At 39.7% G+C, this 21959-nt stretch overlaps 1 protein-coding gene across 2 annotated transcripts in view; it reads right to left on the reverse strand.

Moving 5' to 3' along the window:
- Nucleotides 1-21959, reverse strand: part of COG5 (component of oligomeric golgi complex 5) — a 277016-nt gene that overhangs the window by 15599 nt on the left and 239458 nt on the right. For both annotated transcript variants that reach the window (XM_021102595.2, XM_084977452.1), the window contains exons 17-19: nt 13023-13126; nt 9890-10127; nt 3788-3864 (exon numbers count right to left, since the gene is read on the reverse strand). In XM_021102595.2, the coding sequence (XP_020958254.2) occupies nt 3788-3864; nt 9890-10127; nt 13023-13126 (419 nt within the window). The remainder of the gene's footprint in view (nt 1-3787; nt 3865-9889; nt 10128-13022; nt 13127-21959) is intronic.

The raw sequence follows: 21959 nt of genomic DNA on the forward strand, positions 1-21959 counted from the left end.
GGGTCAAACTGAAGCTGCAGCTGCCAGCCTAAGCCACAGCCACGGTAACATGAGATCCGAGCCGTGTCTGTGACCTACACCTCAGCTCACAGCAATGCCGCATCCTTTAATCCACCCGGCGAGGCTCACGGATACCAGTCAGGTTTGTCACCCACTGAGCCACAACGAGAACTCCTGCAACTGCTCAGGGCTAATTGTGGAGAAGAGAGAGATCTTGCAAGAAGTTTTTGCAGGTAGCAAATTAAGGGCCTAGAAATGGGTTACTGGAATAAAGATGCCGCTGTACTGATTTTCCCCTCTCTCTAGGAAGGAATTCTGGAGGACCTCCACAGGGGTAAGAGTCCTAAGTCAGTTCCCCTCTTGGGTTAGGACAACTGCAGAGAAGCTGGCAGGGCCAGGGCCTTTCCCGGCAACATTTATAGCAGAGGCAGCCTTACTGGCTGGCATCCCTCTTCTCCAAAGATAGGGCCTGGAACCTTTTGAGACTAGGGCTAGGTTTGAACCCCAGAAGAGACTATGCTTCCATTTTATTTCCTGATCTATTTAATCCTAAAGCCTGTATCAAATAGTTGTCTAAGACCTCTCAAACAACTGAGAAAGTGCTAGAATCAATCCAAGAGATTTCTGTAGGTTCAGTATCTCTGTGGGAATATACTGGTAGATATAAATCTCTGTCAGAATTTTTCACTGAATTCAAGATATGGAGAAAGCAAGACTCGGATGACCCTATATATGTGTCAAGGCCTTGGGAGTTGAGGGTCTGCAGAAAGAGCTCAGGGTACCAGAGTCCCTGGAGAAAAAAGCATAAATCTTTGTAGGTAAAGGAACAAAACTCTGTCCTCGTCACCACAGCAGCTGAAGTTCGAGTCAAGAGCCCTTTGAGAAAGGTGTGAAACTGCTGGATGCCAAACATGAGTGGGTTGTGAAACCAACTGAATGGACTCAAATAACCAATGAAAAAGAAATATCAGGGAATATCACCTGAAGAAAGAGTAATTACTTTTAAATCAACTATAATAAAGAAAAAAAGAGTAATTACTGTTTCATGGCATACATGTGGGTTGGCATGGGTTTAAGTGTGTATCTATGCAAGTATATGCAGATGGTAACATAAAATATCTCTTACTGTAAGTCATGGTCACATTTTTGAAACACACCTAGATTGACAAGTGCCTCATGAAGGAACCAGCTATAAAGAACACAGGATTTTAAAGAATTATACACTAACCAATCATTATTTTCTTATTCATTAAATAGATACTAGAAGGTGTCAATATTCAAAATTTAAATACTCCCTTTTTTTTTTTTAATTGTTATTTCTCCCAGCATACTCCCCCCTCCCTCACTGTACAGCACGGGGTTAAATACTCCTTTTAGGATCGTTTTTTTTGTGTGTGTGTGAAAATTGAGGTTGACAGAAAATTTTAAGTGACTTAAAATAGAATTGTTCTTATGTGAAACCCTCAGAATGTGTAGCTGCATACTGTGACACAACTTTAAAAGCACTCGGATAAAGGCCATCTCGCCTCAGCAAACGGGAAGATAAGTACTATTTTAGTACATACACGGAATAAATAACTAAACATGGGAGCCAGGACTATCAAAAATAATAGCCTATTCTTAAAAGAGCAAATCCCAAAGCACAGCTTTTCCCATACTTTTTAAAATAACTAGGTGGTTAATATTCTCCAGCTCACTAAGATCCTCAGGGCAGAATTTTATCATCTGGGACTGCCGTGTTACCATCTTACTCAAAGTAAGTGACTTTGCAGGAGTTTTATTAAGGTTATCTTTATGGTACATACAGAGGACTGGTGGATCAGTAACCTCAGTATCCCTTAATCCTTCAACCTGTCCATATTTCATAGTTCCAAACCTTAAGAGTGCAACAAACTATTTAAATACTTTATAAAAGTTTTGAGCTCATCCAAAGAAGGTATCTGAAAATGCCTGAGATCCCACTTTCAGTTTTTTTTGAAATCCAACTCTGTACAGATGGGCATTTGAGAAAAACAATTCAGTCTCTTAGGTTGGAATTAAAAAAAAAAACAAAACAAACAGAAAAAAAACAGCCAACTATGCCAATTACAGATAGGCAAAGTAAAAGATAAGCCTCCACTTTTGATCAACAACCCTGGGTTCTTACATTTCAAGAGACATTATATCTGAATTTTCTACCAAAAGCTTGGCTGACTTGAGGCGTGACGCAATCCTTTAAAGAACATACGGCTTACTCCTCTAGTTTCTAGTACCAAGAGAGTCAGTTTATAGAAAGTCACAGGCCTGGACTCTCTTACCTGCCTTTTATAAAGAAACTTTCACAAACCGTTAGGCTCTTGGATATTACAGGTAAGTGAAACCAAGGCTTCCCATCTGGTAGGGTATGCTCAGAAAATGGCCATAAGTACTGCGTCAATCCATCAGGCCCTCAGGGATGGCCATCTATTTGTGTGTATACATTTGCTATGTGTGTCCTGATGTGAAAAAGAGTTTGGGAAATCTGGCATATGGAATAAATAGCCATTGAAAAATATCTTTTTTTCTTCTAAAATCTTATACTTAAGACCTGGTCATTCAGCTTTTTAATATTCTTTAAAATTTTGGTCGGTAAAAAGCTCATCCAAGCATTGAACACCGAAAAGGATTTTTCTGTTAAATTTAGCTCATGAGTTTGAATTAACTCATTCTTTTTCTTTTTGAACTAGTTTCTAGGAAGCTCAATCCTATATTCTGTGCTCAACTAACATTAGCCATCTTTTTTTTTTTTTTTTTTTTTTTTGTCTCTTGTCTTTTTGCCATTTCTTGGGCCGCTCCGGCGGCATACGGAGGTTCCCAGGCTAGGGGTCTAATCGGAGCTATAGCCGCTGGCCTACGCCACAGCAGCACCAGATCCAAGCCGCACCCACAACCCACACCACAGCTCACAGCAACAACGGATCCTTAACCCACTGAGCAAGGCCAGGATCGAACTCGAAACCTCAAGGTTCCTTGTCGGATTTGTTAACCACTGCGCCACGACGGGAACTCCTACATTAGCCATCTTTAACCTAAGTCATATAGTCATTCCCTGAATACTTTAATAGTTTTGTTATGGAATGCAACCTATAATCTTTTGAGAAGTAGATTGGGTTGGATACAATAAATGAACAAGTAAAATTTTCAGAAAAAGATGTCTGTGTAATTATGAACTGCCTGGTATTCAATAAGCTCAATATATTTCGATAAAAACCGAGGACTTTTAAAAAATCCCCCTAGAGAGAGCATAATAAAAAAATTTACCAGCTCAATCTTGTGAACTGTCACACACAAAGACACATCACTGCATATAGTTCTGTGTAAGTTTCTGGTTTTATTTTTTTGTGCCGGGGGTGGGGGTGGGATGGGGAGAACCTGCAGCATATGGAAGTTCCCAGGCTATGAGTCTAATTGGAGCTGTAGCTGCCGTCCTACACCAACAGCCACAGCAAGGCCAGATCCAAGCCATGTCTGTGACCTACACCACAGCTCATGGCAATGCCGGATCCTTAACCCACTGGGCAAGGTCAGGGATCGAACCTGCATTCTCATGCATGCTAATCAGATTCAATTCTACTGAGCCACAATGGGAACGCCAAAGTTTCTGGTTTTAAATAATAATTTTCAGGATAAATCATATGAAAATGCCATTGTTGTATGTCACGAAATGGTTGACTAATGGCAAATTTGTATAGTTCCCCAAGAATAGGAGCGGGTTTATCTGCTAATGGGATATGGAGATATTAACAGTGGTAACAGAACTAGGTCTTACCTGAATGACCTGAGCATTCGATAGGACTTTCCTAAATCAGATACTCTTCTGCAGAACGGACCCACAGCCAACTCCATCTGAAATATTAAGAGATACCCCAAAGCTTTATAAGTTTCTTGAAGCGAACTGGAGGCACACCTGGATCACAGAAAGTTATAGTGTGCAGTAAATTAAATTTTGTCTATACTATGAGGCAAGTTTTGAAAGTCAAGTTTATTAAAAGGCAAGAACTTGGATAACTTTCACAAAAAGATGAGATAATTCCTTCAAAAAAATAGAAAAACATTTTTTATTATGTAAGTGGAGAAAATTTAGATTTTTTTTCTTCCATTGAAAAATCAGGAAAAGGAAGGTTTTCGAGACTGTGGGCCTGTACTTTAAGCAGGCATCACAAGCCTTTTTACATTAAACATAAATGATGACAGTTTTTACCAGGCTGGCTCAAGTGATAAGGCCCTGACTCTGGAGGCAGCACATCTGTGTCAGAATTCCTAACCAATGATGACAAGTTGTGTGGCCATGGACGCAACCTCTTTTAAGTTGCAAGGTCCTCACCTGTCAAAAATAGGTAATATCTTCCATAAAATTATGCAAATAAATTAATTTCACAAAGCATTAGGTGCATGGCATATGATAAGCACTTGTTAAATGCTGGCAATTATTATCAGTATTTTAGAAACTTTCCCCCTTTTAAATTGTTAGCGAATTAATTTGCTTCCTGACTGAAGAATTTAGCAACTAGTACTTTCACTTCTCTTTATTTTCCTCCTCTGACTGGAAATTTTATTGTCATTAACTGGAGTTTTAGAGGATACCTTTTCTTTGTCAATGCATATATAAAATGTTTGCATAGTGGTTGGTACTCAGATGATAAACCATTTCGCCATACTCATTAAGATCAGGACCGTGGTAAAGAATAGTTTAGAAAATGTCTGAGAAAAGGCTGCTCCCTGATAAATCAACATCTTTAAGAAAAACATAGGGGAAAAAAAAAAAGAAAGAAAAAAAGAAAAACATATGAAAGAAAAACGGGGTTTCTGTCCTACTGGCCACCTTTCCGAAGAACTGCTCACATCTTGCCACTGGAAGACTATACAGACCTAATCTTTCACTTATTTGAGAAACATTTTTGACTCTCAATTAATTTCCAGGTACCAAGCAAGACATGGAGATGAGAAGATGAATTAGATGGTCTTGCCTTCAAGGAGTGCTCCCAAATTTATCCAGGAGGGGGATATATATTTACTTAAACAGTGTAATTTTTTTTTTTTTTTTTTTTTACCTAAATTGTAAGAAAGGTACGTGTGTACATACATGGGCACACAGACACATTCTGATTATTATTCAGCAAAGTGACAAGGGTGAAATCAAATGTATGAACTGAGTATCAGGGGAGCCCTGAAGGGCTGCTTCCTCCTCCAGGTGGTCTTGAGGGTGACTCGTGACCAGTGACCAGTGACCAGTGAGTGAATTTCTCTCTCTAAAATTCAAAAGAACAGGAGTTCCCGTCGTGGCACAGTGGTTAACGAATCCGACTAGGAACCATGAGGTTGCGGGTTCGGTCCCTGCCCTTGCTCAGTGGGTTAACGATCCGGCGTTGCCGTGAGCTGCGGTGTAGATTGCAGATGCGGCTCGGATCCTGCGTTGCTGTGGCTTTGGCGTAGGCCTGTGGCTACAGCTCCGATTCGACCCCTAGCCTGGGAACCTCCATATGCCGCGGGAGCGGCCCAAGAAATAGCAAAAAGACAAAAAAAAAAAAAATAAAAAAAAAATAAAATTCAAAAGAACAGGTAAATAAAAAGAGAAATCAGCAGTTTCCTGGTGGCCTAGTGGTCAGGGTTTGGCACTTTCACCACTGCAGCCTGGGTTGGATCAAGCTGCTGCACACTGCAGCTTAAGAAAAAAAAAAAAAAGAAAAATCTGAGGAATAAAAGTCAGACTCTGCCCAAAAATGCAAAAGAGAGCAGCTTTGAGCCAATGGGTTATGGGCTGTTCCTTGGGACCTGTTTAGTGTACTCAGTGCAGTTTCTGGTTTCCCACTGAATGTGCCATTTGTTTTACAGTGAGCACAGAGTAAAAATGTGATTATCATGTACCTATGACTCTGTGTGTGGGCGTGCACTGCATATGTATAATGGTTTTCTACACACTGCAATTATGTTAAGTATTTTTCATGAAATGTTCTTGGCAATTTTTTTTTTTTTTCACTTACTCCAGTGGGCTTCATCATCTTCAAAGATAAACCAAACAACCTTGGCCTTAGCATTTGAGCAGGACTGAGCTAATACAAGTAAGTGGCTAGGACAAAATTATGATATCAGAGTATATGACCTTGAATGGCTGTGTAATCTATGGTGACTGCAGGAGACTTCTCCACCATAGGGTAATTTCAAAATGTTAAATGTTTAAAATAAATTTTTCATCCATAAAAGACCTCTAGGGTACTAAAAACTGTTTTCTTCTGCCAGAGTTCCATTAAACAATAAAGGCCGTGTTTCTAAAGGGCAGAAGTGTTCCTTTTAGAGGAGGTGACTCTGCAATTAGCTGTGGATACAAAAATGGCATCTGTGACCGCCTCTCCCCAGCTCTCCTGTTGGAGGGGGTGAACAGGCGGCTCTGCAGGCACGGTGAACTAATTACAGAGCTGCTCCTCACCCACCGGAGACATTTGGGTAACCACAGGGCGTCTCTGGATACGCCGAGGGCACTCCTGCCTGACACTGTTCAAGGGAAAAGGCAAGAGGAATCAGAATCTTGATTATTTGGGTTCTTTTTTCCCTAAATTTATAGTTTCAGGCAAAAAGCAAGACAGATATAAAGGTCTATTGAAAGGGCACTAGAAATAAATAGAAATTCCTAGGCATACCCCTGAGTAAATTCAATGCCAACGTCAAAAGCCATCCTTTTCCTCAGGAAAGACATGAAATTGAGAGTCAGAGGGAAATGTGTGGTTCAGAGGGCAGTGTGGACAAGCCCCCAGAGAGATTCTGCATCAGCAGAGCCCCAGCGGCCTTGGACAGGCTTCGTGCTTTAGAGCTGCTATGGGATTAGGGTAAACACAGAGACCATGTGGTCACAGTAGGGAATTAATTACCAGGAGGAAACCACCTCATGCCCTGACCTGATTCCTAAGTGGGCTGTATGTAGGCACTGCCCTCACCGCGAACCCTCCAGATGGCACTCGGCAACAGCTTTCTCTTTCACCTGTGCAATGGTGCCACGGGGAGAAGCTAGGATTGTAAGAAATCTTTACCATGTATCATTAGCTGTTTTTGCAACTGGACTTTATGCTACATAATCAGCATTCCGAAACCTCCTCTGTTGGTTTCTTCTGAGGTCTTTCTCTGTTATTTATGCCAGAAGAGCAGGCACTTTGATCAAAGAACTCTTTTCAAACCCACAGAGGATCTGTGTATTCTTAATTCCAGGGACCTCAACAGCTTTAATTTCAAATACAAATTGATAGAACTTTCAATAATTAGGCAGCCAAAAGGTTTTCTAGTCCCAGGTGATGCCTGCCATGAATATAAGTGTCAGGGTGGCGCCATTTAAGTGTTTCAACTCACTCCAGAAAAACACTTCCAGCCAAGGATGCAAGCTGAGGTACAATATCACATAATTGCAGTTGTGGGAAGAAACCACAATAAAAAAACCCAAAAAACCCCAAATTCCAATTTAACATTTTTAAGATATGGAGGGATGATGTAACAGCTGGATACTATTTGCCAAAGCCACTGGTCACAAATGCAATTCACCTTAGAAGTGCTTGCACCTGTCTTTCCTGTGCCCACACCCCTTAGGACCAGGGAACCACCACACAGTGAGTGGCACGATGTTCTGAAACGGGAACACTGTCCAGGAGTGAACCACACAGGCTGCAGCAAATAGTGTCACTGCAGGGCTAGAAAATATACTCAATACGGAGGGAAGGCTGTTTGGGTAAATGCAGTTCCTCTATAAAAGAATTGGAAAACAAAGGCTGCCTTGGAGCCTAGGTTAGTCATAATGATTGGTGGCTTTCATTTATCTTAATCAAAGAGACCTGAGAAAAGGTGTGGTTTACTGGGCAACATGGCTTAAGAAAGAAGCAATGCTGACTACAATTTAAGCAAAGTGGGAGTGCAACCCTGCCCTACTTTGAGCAGGTGCTAGCTATAGAAGCAAGGGTTACAGGACCATGCTCTCCAGCTTTCACACAGAAACATATCATTAAAACAAAAAAACAAATTCAAAAAGCTTTTTCCTGCAGCGCTCTCATTTTGGCCATCTCCTGCTCTGCTGCCACTCTAATTGGACTTGAAGTGCTGCCTCCAGGAAAGTGACTCAAGAACCAGCTGGAGCAGAATGCAAATAAACTGGTGGGGGAGGGAACCCAGCAGAGAGAACAGAAAGGAAAAGAAAAACAAAATGAAGGAGGAAAGGGGAAAAGAAGAACAGGCACCCATTTGAGTACAGCTCACAGTGTTTTTAACAAATAAGAGGAGGTCTTGGTATAATACTGTCTTTTCATTTCGATAAGCAGCCTGTAACTCCAGTAAAAGGTTGAGCTGGAGTTCACCTAGAACAGCAAAATGTACAGATGCCTGAGAATTAAGCTGATAAATAAAGAGAAGGGCAAAACGAACCAGACCAATGGTAACACTTTCTATTTTCTTTCTTTCTTTCTTTTTTTTGGTCTTTTGTCTTTTTAGGGCTGCACCCGCGGCACATGGATGGAGGTTCCCAGGCTAGGGGTCAAATCAGTGCTGCAGCTGTCCGCCTACACCACAGCCACAGCAATGCGGGACCCCAGCAGAGTCTGCGACCTCCGCTGCAGCTTATGGCAACACCGGATCCTTAACCCACTGAGCAAGGCCACGGATGGAACCTGCATCCTCATTGATACTAGTCAGGTTCTTTAACTGCTAAGCCACCACAGGAACTCCAATATTTTCTATTTTCATGCTGAGGCTACTAAACGCCTATTTTACAAAGGCTCTTTACTCTGACCTAGTAGTCTCAGGGGGTGAAAGTGACTAATTCTAGACCAAGTAATATGCAAAGAGCCCAGCTCTTGAAACATTAGGATATGTACCTGTTCCTTGCTGTAACCATCAGGTATGAGGGAGGGTCCACAACCATCACTCAGCCCTCCGGAGCCTTTCCTTGGAGCAGGAATAATGAACCAAGACTTGCTCCCAAATACACACAGAAGTAAAGTCGACACTTCAATTTGTCTCTGTTTATAAACAGGTAGGATCTGGCACACTACATAGGAATATTCCATTTGAGTAACTATTTAGACCAGCAAAGCTAACAGCTTTGAAAGCCTTAAAAAAATGAGTTAACCTTTGACATGCAATTTAAATATGAATTCTGAATCTTTTTAATGAAAGTAGATGTTCGAGGCATTTCTTCTTCTCTGATGTTATTCCAATGCTTTTTAAAAAAATATGTCTACAGAACAAAGAAAAAAACCTTTCCATAAGAGCTGATTATGGTTTTGCTATTTAAATGTTACTCTACCTCATTCTTATTAGATAGCGTGGAATAATTTCGAGGGTGGCTATGCACAAGAAAGATACTCTTATTTAATAGAGGGAGAGCAAATAATTCACCTAGTCCTCTGTGCACATAAATTAATTAGAACACTGTCCCGGAATGTTGAACTGGCCACAGAGGACTACGGATGTGTCGAAGCTTTACGTGACAACAGACCGCCCCTTTCCACTATTTGAAGGATAAATTTCATGGCCTACATTATTTTCCAGCAACGTTAATCAATTATTCTTATCAATACTGATGTGGTGGGACAGTAAAATAGTGAAAGAGCCCCATATTACATAAAATTGGTGAATGTTGCTTTACTGTGGAATGAGCTACCTTCAACTTAATCTTGAAATTCCAAAGATGCTTGATGATTCTTTTGTTAAATACAAAAAAAATCTGATATGAAAGTGTCTTTAAATTCTTTCCTTTTTTTTTTTTTTTAACCAATTAGGTTTGGATTTACTTTTCTTCATGTTTCAACTCTTTAAAACACTGAAGAATACATAGTCTTTTATTTAACAGATAATATTGAGGCTGAAACTTTCCTCCCTTTGTAGCTGTGTATCTATTTACCTGTGCAAAATCAGCAGCAAGTCGCATTTTCCCACCTTCACCAAGAGGTCTTATGAGACTGGCATTGCGGATGAAAAGTTCAATGGCTCTTTGGGCAATGGCTTCAGTGTTGTCAAAGACGAAATCCGAGCACTCAAAGTGTTTAAAGTAGTCACTCATAACTCTGGCAATGAAACCCTGAAGCTCCTTCATGTAGAGAGAACAGGGAACATCAGGCTTTTCTGGGCCGGGGGATGATCTGCAAAAGAAAACACCAGCCAGGGCACTTAAAGACACTATGTGACTTTTATCTCCCTTCTGCCTGCTATTTCACTCCTAAGCAATTTCATTCCTCTACAGTAGAAAAGGCATTGTTTATTTTTGCTAAGAGTTAAAGCGCATAAAATAATGTTTAAATTATATTCCAAAGACTGTTTTAGGATGCTAGGAAGATGACGGAAGGAATCTTGGAGTCAATTTACGGACAATCTATGAAGAACAAGACAGACAGCCATCTGTCTTAGATGATTCACTGAAATGCCTCATGCACTCTGACCTCCCAAGGTTTTTTGCAGCTTACAACTCGCCATCCGCACACATGTGGATGCAAAATGGAATACATCAATAATAGATAGTGAAATAGGATTTTACACTTTGTAGCAACAGAAAAATGCTGCCTTCCCCAAATTCTTGGCAAAGATAGCTCTGCGCTTGTGCTATTTAATCCAATCAGTCCAATAGTAGAATTCTGACTGTGGAACTGGTTATGTAACAATACACATGGTGTGCAATTTTTTCCTCCCAGATGATGTTTGGAAAGGCTTTAATTTGGATCAACAGATGATGCCAGCTGATGCTCCATGAAATACTATTTATAATTTATAAGTGTTTATAATTGCTCTTTAAAGAATATATGAAAAGAATGAGAAATATTTATAGGAAAGAAGAGTTATGCCAAAATTAGAAATCACCTGATATTAATTAGCTAGCCAATGAGCTCACTGGCTATAGACTGCTGAATCTTTTTCAAAAAATAACTGTTTCCATATTCTGAGAATGATGTAGAGAACTGGCAATGGTCTAGGGAAGAACAGCAGATATGATGCAAATGCCCAGAGCAAGAGACTGAGGTAAACTCAATTATTTTAAAATACAGCAATGGTCATTACAAGTAGGATGCTAACCAGAGGTCTTCCACTTCCAGAAAGCAGACAGAAACAGACAAAGCACATGACATTCCAGCAGGAGGAGATTCCATTCAGGTGTAAGAAAGAATGTCCTAACTATGGCCAGGCCACGGAGGAGACACAGTAGAATGCTGCCACCTGCCACTGTCACAAGGTGGGGTGCTGCCTGGTTCAGAGTACAGGAACACCTTAGTAAGTAGTGGGTGGCAATCTTTACATGGGGTTTGGTTTTGCCAAAGTCAGACCATCATGGCTTATCTTTCTTCAGATTTTGTCAGTCCAAAAGGCTAGGCAGCAAAAAATTTAAAAAGGACCAATCTCTTTCTAATCTTCTTATGCTTTTTCAAAAGCACTGTCATCATCTTGGTACGACTCTGGAAGATTGTTTGAAGAATTTTAATCTGGCCAAGAGATATGACTTCCTTGAGGTTTAGAAAACATACTAAAACAAGTTCCATAAGCATGTGTCCATATAAGTAAAACTACATATTAGACAAAATTCTGAAATACATATTAGTAATTCTCAGTGTGGATTAGAGGCTTGATTTTAAATTTATTAGAATATATTTATTTAGCAATTTTCTTGGCAATTGCTAAAGCTCAGTTTTCCCAATTATGTCAAAGCATTTAGTAAGAGGTTTTCAATTGATGTAGTGCCCGTAGGAAGCTGGGCAGAAATGTGAGGGTCTTTGTAACAAGGGCCCACGCACAGAGGCAGAGGGCAGGACTAAAGAAACGCATGCATGCCAAGTGTCACCAGTCATTCTGGGGTCCTCAGTGAGACTTTTTCATCTTTCAAGATACCTTGCTAATGAAATAAATGACATGAAAAATTAAAGGACAGTATAATAATCACATAATTTTTCTACAGACTAATGGTCAGAAATTTAATAAAGCATATCCTCTGTAAAACAATATAAATATACAGGATAGTTAAAAAATAGTAACTATGAAGTAGGCATATAAAACGCATAGCTACACACTAATATATGTGTGTTTAGCTCTCTAGTATGGCTAATTTTTTTAATCACTCTAAGAATGTGCAAATAACTATTTCAAATTCTTTAGAGATAGTTTTCTAATATACTAAGTCAAAACCATTTTACTCTACTTAAAACATTTCAGTAAAGCCAGGAATTATGATTTTTTTTTTTCTTTTTAGGGCTGCACCTGCTGCATATGGAAGTTCCCAGGCCAGGGGTCTAATCAGAGCTGAAGCTGTCGGCTTAAGCCACAGCCACAGCAATACAACATCCAAGCGGAGTCTGTGACCTACGCTACAGCTCGTGACAATGCCAGATCCTCAACGAATTGAGTGTGGCCAGAGATCAAACCCAGGTGCTCATAGATACTAGTCAGGTTCGTTACTGCTGAGCCACAACGGAAACTCCAGAACTATGATTCTTATTCTCAAGATACATATGATATAGATCAGCAGTACACACATGAAACAGCTATGGAATACCAGAGTGTTTGTGGCTGGGAGCGATATGACCAGATTAGACTGCCATAAGATCTCTGAGAAAGGAAAGTCATCTTTGGATGAGGTTAGGCAGGATCTTACCCCCAAAGCCAGAGCAGGAATCAGACTAGCAGAGTGGCAGAGGCAGGACATTTTGTACAAGGAACGCCATGCTTACACCAGAGGCTCAAGCATAGGCTATTTTTGAGAAGTGAGGAAAAAGGTAAAACTGCAAAGGGAAAGCGGTACCAAACATCCTGAAGTGCTGAGTCCCATAGATGTTAATGATTCTATGTTTCAATGACAGGAGAGAAATGATGAAAACAAGAACTGAAAAAATTTAATCTGCTAATGGTGCTCGATGAATAAAATAGCAAGATAAGGTTGGAAGCCAACCCCATCACAAGAGGCTCTAATTCGTACAGGGCCCAAAGAGTAGAGGTGGAGGTGGGAATGGAAAACAAATGCAAAAAAGGTAGTGAAGACACTGATTGAAAGTTATTACCCAGAAAAATCTTCTTGGTGCATAGTGATGATGATGGCCTCTATAGCATCTCCCACTGATGTCAGTAAGGGCTGCACAGCGTTTCCCATTAGCACATGGATCGCCTGAAAAGAATGTGAAATTAAGGAGAAGAAAAATTTATTTTCTGGCTGTGTATCTGTGGCATGCGGAAGTTCCCAGGCCAGGGATTAAACCCAAGTCACAGCAGTGACCTGAGCCACAGCAGTGACAATGCTGCATCCTTAACTGCTAGACCATCAGCAGACTCCAAAACAGGTAAAATTTAAAATGACCAAACACCAAGGAATTGGAGTTGTGAGAAGCACTTTGATTAAACATTTTCTTATTATATCAAATTCAGACTATACACAGTTTAACTATACTAATGCAACATAAGTCTGCTCTTCTAACTGCTGTCAGTAATGATCTTTAAGGCTTAAAAAATGTGGAAAGTTTCAACTCCCCCACTTGTCTTAAATTTTTAGCAAGTGAAATGCCCAAATGAACCCTTAGAGAAAAGAAGGGATAGTGCCACTTAAGAAGCAAAGATCAAATTTACACATTTTAAAAAGTTTCTAAAAGAGTGAGGCAAGACCAAAAGTAATTCTTCAAAACTAGAACATCATATGCTTTTGATCAGACTGAATATAATAAATATGCTAGTGATTCTTAGAGGGTAGAACAGCTAGACATTTCATGGATTAGATTTCTGTTTGTAGCATTCTATAGCAGTGATTCTGAACTGGGGGCAATTTTGCTCCACAGAGGACATTTGGCAATGTTTGGAGACATTTTTGACTGTCACAGCTGGGGTGGGGGAGGCGTCTGCTACTAGCATCTAGTGGAAAGAGGACAGAGATGCTGCTAAACTTCCTACAATGCAGAAGTTAGGCTCCCACGACAGAACTACCCAGCCTAAAATGTCAACAGTGCTGAGGTTGAGAAACTATTCTACTGTGAGGTATAATCACTGGTTAGGTTATGTAAGACCCTAGGCCTTAGGTACGAGGAGTTCTGGGGTTTTTTTTTTTGTTTGTTTGTTTGTTTTAATGGCTGTACCTGCAGCATATGGAAGTTCCTAGGCCAGGGACTAAATCCAAGTCACATCTGTGCCAGATCCTTCATCCCACTGGGCAAGGCCAGGGATTGAACCTGCACTTCTGCTGCAACCCAAGCCACTGCAGCTGGATTCTTAACCCATTGCACCACAGCAGGAACTCTAGTATGACTTTTCACTGTGAAAATTAGATTGGGCCTCTGTAAACACACACAAATCTAAATTTTATGTATTTTATATATGCTTCAATGCTGATTACATATAAGGAAAATAGATGACTTTTCCTTATATGATTACATATAAGGAAAATGGATGGCTCATACGGTTAAAATCAATGAGAGAAGGTTAAATAGGACCTTTACTCATTAAATTCCTAAATGTCATCTCCAGCCATAAATCTCTGGTAAAAATAAGCATATGTATATAGGACTGAGAGAGAAAGGTGGGCTCTGCATTTTCTCTTTAACCCCCCTCCCCGCATCCCTCTAGGCTTTCCTTCCTGAAATAAAGGATGAAAACAGACAGAGAGCAGGAGAGAATGTGTGCACACACAGTATGCCTGCCAGGAGCTTAGAACCTAGTGACAACAGATACGCTGTGGTGATATGATGCTGTATAGAGGGCTTTGGGAGAGACCTCCAACTTAGCCTGAGAGGTTTTGAAACACAAAAGGTATTGCTTGAACTGTACTTAAAAGATCAAAATAGGTAGGAACCAAGTGTGAGTTGTGGGGTGGGTGAGGTTGGGAGCACATCCATCAAAGGCAAGGAGCCTGGGGAAGCTGATGCATCTGGGGACCTAAAAAGTGTTCAACACAGTGTGAGGGGCCTGTCCACGTAAAAGAGAGACAGCAGATGCACTCTGTGTAGTCTCCACAGAAGATGGGAATTTATCTTGAAGGGACTGGGAAAACAAAGATGGATTTTGAGCAATAAAAAAAAAGTGGTTAAAGATCTGAATTTGGGGAGTTCACATTGTGGCACAGAGGAAATGAATCCAACTAGGAACCATGAGGTTGTGGGTTCAATCCCTGGCCTCGCTCAATGGGTTAAGGATCTGGCATTGCTGTGAGCTGTGGTATAGGTCGCAGATGCAACTCAGATCTGATGTGGCTGTGGCTGTGGCGTAGGCCAGCAGCTGTAGCTCCGAATGGACACCTAGACTGGGAACCTCCATATGCCACGGATGTGGCCCTAAAAGACAAAACGAAACAGAAAAGATCTGAATTTGGGAAAAGTCATGCTGGACAGTAGACTGCATGAGTTAGACTAAAGGTTAGGAGTACACCTGCAAAAGTGGTGAGTGCCTGAACCAAATCAGAGCAGCAAGAATAGAGATGACAGACCAGGTGGAGACACTGTGAAAGAAGAACAGCAGGTACAAATTTCCAGGCCACGGTTTGAAACTGTGCCATGACCGTAACCTGAGTTGCTGCAGTGACAGCACTTGGATCCTTAACCCACTGCACCACAAAGGAACTCCTGTCAACCCTTTAGGAGCAATACAAAAAAATACCAAGTCTACACAATATAATGTCCACACTGTCTGGGATATATTAAAAATGGCTACATATAAAAAGCTAGGAAATGTTATCAATTCTAAAGGGACAAGACAATCAATAGCTGACAACTCTGAAATGATACAGACTCTACAATTATTATGCAGGCAAGAACTTCAGTGAGGTACAGAAAAAAATGCCCCTAATAAAAAAAAATAGTAAGAAATCTCAGTTGAGTGACTGAAAATATAAAAAAAGAGTCAAAATGGAAATTTTAAGCCAAGAAAATCACACTACATGAAAGTGGATATAAAGGTACTTTGACAAATACAAAGTTTTATATTTCACTTGACATAGTACAATATTAACTCTAAAAGACTGAGGAAAGTTAAGGATGCACACATCCACAGAAAAACTAAAAACAAAAACCAAAAACACACAGCCCTGTAGACGGAAATGCAACAAATAAATTAAAATGAAATTAAAAAAACCTTTTCAAATAATCCAAAAGAAGGCAGAAGAGGAGGAAAAGGGTAAATTAACAAAACAAAACAAAGGGGACAAACAAAATCAAATAATAAAGCCTGTTTGGTAACTGTACTATGTTAATGGACTAAACACCACAATTAAAATACAGAGATTATCAGAATAGACCAGAAGGCAAAACAACTTATACTGTCTACAGGAGATGCATCTAGAAAATAAAGACACAGAAGAGTTGAAAGTAAATGGACAGAATATACATCAGGTAAACTTTAAAAGACAAGAGACTGATATTAAATTAAGATCAGATAAAATAGAATGCATGACAGTAAGTATTAACAAAACTAAAGAAGGGTATCTCACAATGACAAAAGGGTCAGTTCATCAGTAAGGCATAAAAAATGATAAATACAGATACATAAATAACAGAGCTAATAGAGTAATAGAGACTCAAAACTGAGGAGTCAAAAATCGACAGAATTAAAGGCGGGTTTGTTTCTGCTTAGCCACAATGGGAACTCCTAAAAAAAAATTATATGGTTTTAGTTCTTCATGCTGTTAACGAAGTATCTTACAGGTCATGATGGTCTTACCCTTTTTATGTATTCCTGGATTTGATTTACACAGTTTTTTAAAGATGTTCGTATCTGAAGTAATATAGGATATTGGTTATAGTTTTCTTTTTTATAATTCTTTGGTTTTGGAAGTGTTTCTTCCTCTTCTGTCTTCTGAAAAAATTTGTGTAGCTTTCTCAAATGCATAGTAGAATTCACCAGTGAAGTCAGTTGGGATGAATTTTTTTTTGAGATAGTTTATAACTACACATTTAATTTACAGGGCTATCCAGGTTATCTGTTTTTTCCTGAATGAGCTTTGATGCTTTGTGACTTTCAAGGTATATGTCTATTCATCTGAGTTATCTAATTTGTCAGAATAATGGAGAGAATATTCTGTTACTCTCCATTTAATGTTTGTAGGAACTATACAGATAACCTTTTTTTCATTTTTTATATTGTTGATTGGTGTCACCTTTTTATTTATCAGTCTAGCTGTGAGTTTATCATCTTCATTGATCTTTCCAAAGAACCAACTTTTTGCTTTATTGTCTCTACTATTTGTTATTCTGTTTCACTAATTTCTGCTTTTGTCTTTTTTGTTTTTTTGTCTTTATTTCCTTCTCACTATGAGATTCTCTAGTTCTATCTGTGTTTCTGCAAATGGCATTATGTCATTCTTTTTAATGGCTGAGTAGTATTCCGTTGTGTATATATACCACATCTTCCGAATCTAATCATCTGTCGATAGACATTTGGGTTGTTTCCATGTCCTGGCTATTGTGAATAGTGCTGCAATGAACATGCGGGTGCTTGTGTCTCTCTTAAGTAGAGTTTTGTCCAGATATATGCCCAAGAGTAGGATTGTGGGGTCATATGGAGGTTCTATGTATAGATTTCTAAGGTATCTCCAAACTGTTCTCCGTAGTGGCTGTACCAGTTTACATTCCCACCAACAGTGCAGGAGGGTTCCCTTTTCTGCACAGCCCCTCCAGCACTTGTTATTTGTGGATTTATTAATGATGGCCATTCTGACTGGTGTGAGGTGGTATCTCATGGTAGTTTTGATTTGCATTTCTCTTATAATCAACGACGTTGAGCATTTTTTCATCCAAAACACACTTTTTATTTACTAAAAAGTAACCACTGTGCCACGATGGGAACTCCCAAAACACACTTTTCATTTACTAAAAAGTATGGGTACAAACACATAACAGTCTTGTCTTTTCTACCTTGTTGAGATTTTATCCAAAATTAAATGTTTGAAGGTCATCATCTCATGTTACAAGCACTGTATACTGTATCATGGATAGTATAGTTAGTATTAATGAGTATACATTTAGAATCATTTTAACCACTTTATCTGTAAGTAGCATTTAAACACCTTAGTCCAGTAATTCTGATCCGTTTATTACCGAGATTGTCTTGTGTGGATAGTGATTATATTGCAAGTTTATGTATGACGGTTCTTTGTTGTGTAGGTTTGGTATTCTATACAAGGGAATATTCTGGATTGCTGAGGCTTCAGGTTTTTTGCAGTCTTAGTTATTTCAGACTTTGGCAGTTATTAACCTCTACCCATCCTTTATATGAAGGCGTTCCGTGTAATGCTCTCTCTTCTGTTTAATATTTTGCCTAAGTGGGAAACCTTTCCCACCTGTTAAGTTTTCTGTGTACACCATCATTTCCATGTACAGATAGAGGCAGTTTTATTTCTTCTGTGCTGAGCTTGATGCCTCTCTTCCTTGCCTTATTTGACCTGCTAGAACCTCCAGTACCATGTTGCCTAGAACTGGTGAGAGTGGGCTGGTCAATTTGTTCCTGAAAACATTCAGTATTTTACCATTTAAAGTAAAGTGTTTTCCTAGGTGGCCTTTATCAGATTGAACAACTTCTATTCCTGGTTTACTGGGACCTATTAAAATTATAGATGGCATTGTTTCATCAAATAGATTTTTCTTTGTCTATTTAAAAAATTATATGGGTTTGTTGTTTGTTTGTTTTCTTTTGAGGGCTGCCTCTATGGCACATGGAAGTTCCCAGGATAGCGGTGGAATCGGAGCTCCAGCTGCCAGCCTACACCACATCTGTGACCTACACCACAGCTCATGGCATCGCTGGATCCTTAACCCACTGAGTGAGGTCAGGGTTTGAACCCACAACTTCATGAGGATGCCGGTTCAAACCCTGACCTCACTCATTTGCAGAAACACAGATAGAACTAAAGAATCTCATAGTGAGTAAAATGAGCCAGAAAAACAAAGACAAATACCATATGATATCACTTATAACTGGAATCTAATATCCAGCACAAATGAACATCTCCTCAGAAAAGAAAATCATGGACTTGGAGAAAAGACTTGTGGCTGCCTGATGGGAGAGGGAGGGAGTGGGAGGGATTGGGAGCTTGGGCTTATCAGACACAACTTAGAATAGATTTACAAGGAGATCCTGCTGAGTAGCATTGAGAACTTTGTCTAGATACTCATGTTGCAACAGAACAAAGGGTGGGGGAAAAAAATGTAATTGTAATGTATACATGTAAGGATAACTTGATCCCCTTGCTGTACAGTGGGAAAAAAAAAAAAAAGTGTTTTGGGAGTTCCCGTCATGGTGCAGTGGAGCCATGAGGTTGTGGGTTCAACCCCTGGCCTTGCTCAGTGGGTTAAGGATCTGGATCTGGCGTTGCCATGAGCTGTGGTGTAGGTTGCAGACGTGGCTCAGATCCTGTGTTGCTGTGGCTCTGGCGTAGGCCAGCAGCTACAGCTCCGATTAGACCCCTAGCCTGGGAACCTCCATATGCCGCGGGAAGAGGCCCTAGAAAAGACAAAAAAAAAAGTGTGTTTAGTATCTTTACTGTCAAGAAATAAAAGCATATAGATTTTTGGTTCTTGGGCTGCAGTCATTTATGCTTTATAACATTCTACCCTAATTCAAAGTGATGTACTTAAGTTTCCTACAGTTTGATAAATACAAGATTCTCTTTTGTTCTTTGAGTCAGAGGGTTTTGTTTGTTCTGCAATTTTTTTTTTTTTCTTTTTAGTGCCACATCCGCAGCATATAGAGGTTCCCAGGCTAGGGGTTGAATCAGAGCCACAGCTGCAGGCCTGCGTCAGAGCCACAGCAACATCAGATCTAAGCTGCATCTGCAACCTACACCACAGCTGATGGCAACACGAGATCCTTAACCCACTGAGAGGGGCTAGGGATCGAAACTGCAACCTCATGGTTCCTAGTCAATTTGTTTTGGCTACACCACGACTGGATCTACTGTTCTTCATGTAGTATGTCATAATGATTTTTAATAAAATTTAACTAAAAAGCAAGGCCAACACTATTTCATTGAAGTCTGTTAACACAAGCAATTCAGTTTCTAATTAGCAGGGACACTGCAGGCACTCTTTTTTTTTTCCTTTGGCCCTGCCCGCAGCATCCAGAAGTTCTCAGGCCAGGGACTGAACCTGCGCCACTATAGTAACCAGAGCCATTGCAGTGACAATGTCAGATACTTAACCAGCTGAGCCATAAGGGAACTCCATGGCACTCTTTCTTAACCCACAGAATGGACTTTCTCAAACCATGAGTTCTGATCATTAGGGGTCAAAAAATCAGTTAAGTGGACCAGTAACAGAACGTTTTAAAAAGTAGTAGATGAGTATATAAAATAGACTACATCACACAAAATAAGAAAAGTACTGTTTTCTGAAATCTTTGTTTCAATTATAGAAATGTGTATAGACGCATATTCTTTACATATGCAACTATATATGCATATGCATTTGTAAATGCTATGTATTATGTAACGAGTACAATGTAAAATGTATTTATCTTGGGTAGTGATCAAAAAATGTTTGGCAAACAAATGAGACCTAATTAAACTTAAAAGCTTTTGCACAACAAAGGAAACCATAAACAAAATTAAAAGATAACTCACAGAATGGGACAAAATCTTTGCAAACAAAGTGACCAATAAGGGATTAATTGTGAAAATATATAAATAGCTCATGCAGATCAACACCAAAAAACAGAAAAAACACAAACACAATCCAATCAATAAATGGGCAGAAGATCAGAGTTCCCTTTTAGCACAGCAGGTTAAGGATCTAGCATTGTTACTATAGTGGTGTGAGCCCTTGCTGTGGTGTGGGTTTTATCCCTTGACCAGGAACTTCCACATGCCGTGGGTGTGGCCAAAATAAAAATGGGCAGAAGAGCTAGACATTTCTCTAAAGAAGGCAGACAGATGGCCAAAAAAACACATGAAAAGATGCTCAACATCACTAATTATCAGAGAACTGTTAATCAAAACTGCAATGAAGTATTTTCTCATACCAGTCAGAATGACCGTCATCAAAAGTCTACAAACAATAAATGCTGGATATGGTGTGGAGAAAACAGAACCCTCCTACAACTGTTGGTGGGAATGTAAATTAGTACAACCACTATGGAGAACAGTATGGAAATTCCTTCAAAAACTAAAAACAGAACTACCATATGATCCACCAATCCCACTCCTGGGCACATAGCCAGAGAAAACTATGATTTGAAAAGATACATGCACCCCAATGTTCATACAGCAGTACTATTTACAACTGCCAAGGCATGCCCATTGATAGAACAATGGATAAAGGAGATGTGGTACATATATACCATGGAAATATGAATGAAATACTAGCCATAAAAATAAATGAAATAATGCCATTTATAGCAACATGGATGCAACTAGAGATTATCATACTAAGTGAAGTAAGTCAGACTAAGATAAATATCATATGATATTGCTTATAGGTGGAACCTAAAAAAAAAGGGAAACGAATTTATTCACGAAAAAGAAAGTCTCACAGACTTTAAAAACAAACTTATGGGGAGTTCCCGTCGTGGCGCAGTGGTTAACGAATCCGACTAGGAACCATGAGGTTTCGGGTTCGGTCCCTGCCCTTGCTCAGTGGGTTAACGATCCGGCATTGCCGTGAGCTGTGGTGTAGGTTGCAGACGTGGCTCGGATCCCGTGTTGCTGTGGCTCTGGTGTAGGCCAGTGGCTACAGCTCCAATTCAACTCCTAGCCTGGGAACCTCCATATGCCGTGGGAGCGGCCCAAGAAATAGCAACAACAACAACAACAACAACAAAAGACAAAAAACAAAAAAAAAACAAAAAAAACAAACTTATGGTTACCAAGAGGGGAAGCGGGTGGGAGGTAAATTAGGAGTTTGGGATTAACATAAACACACTATTATATATAAAACACATAACCAACAGGGATCTACTGTAGAGCACAGGGAACTCTACTCAATATTCTGTAATAACCTATATGGGAAAAGAATCTGAAAAAGAATGGATATATG

This window comes from Sus scrofa, chromosome 9 (genome assembly GCF_054392235.1).
Source record: "Sus scrofa isolate SSC_HxYL_T2T_F1_AM1 chromosome 9, Sscrofa_HxYL_maternal_Yorkshire_Landrace_v2.0, whole genome shotgun sequence".
NCBI classification, from domain to species: domain Eukaryota; kingdom Metazoa; phylum Chordata; class Mammalia; order Artiodactyla; family Suidae; genus Sus; species Sus scrofa.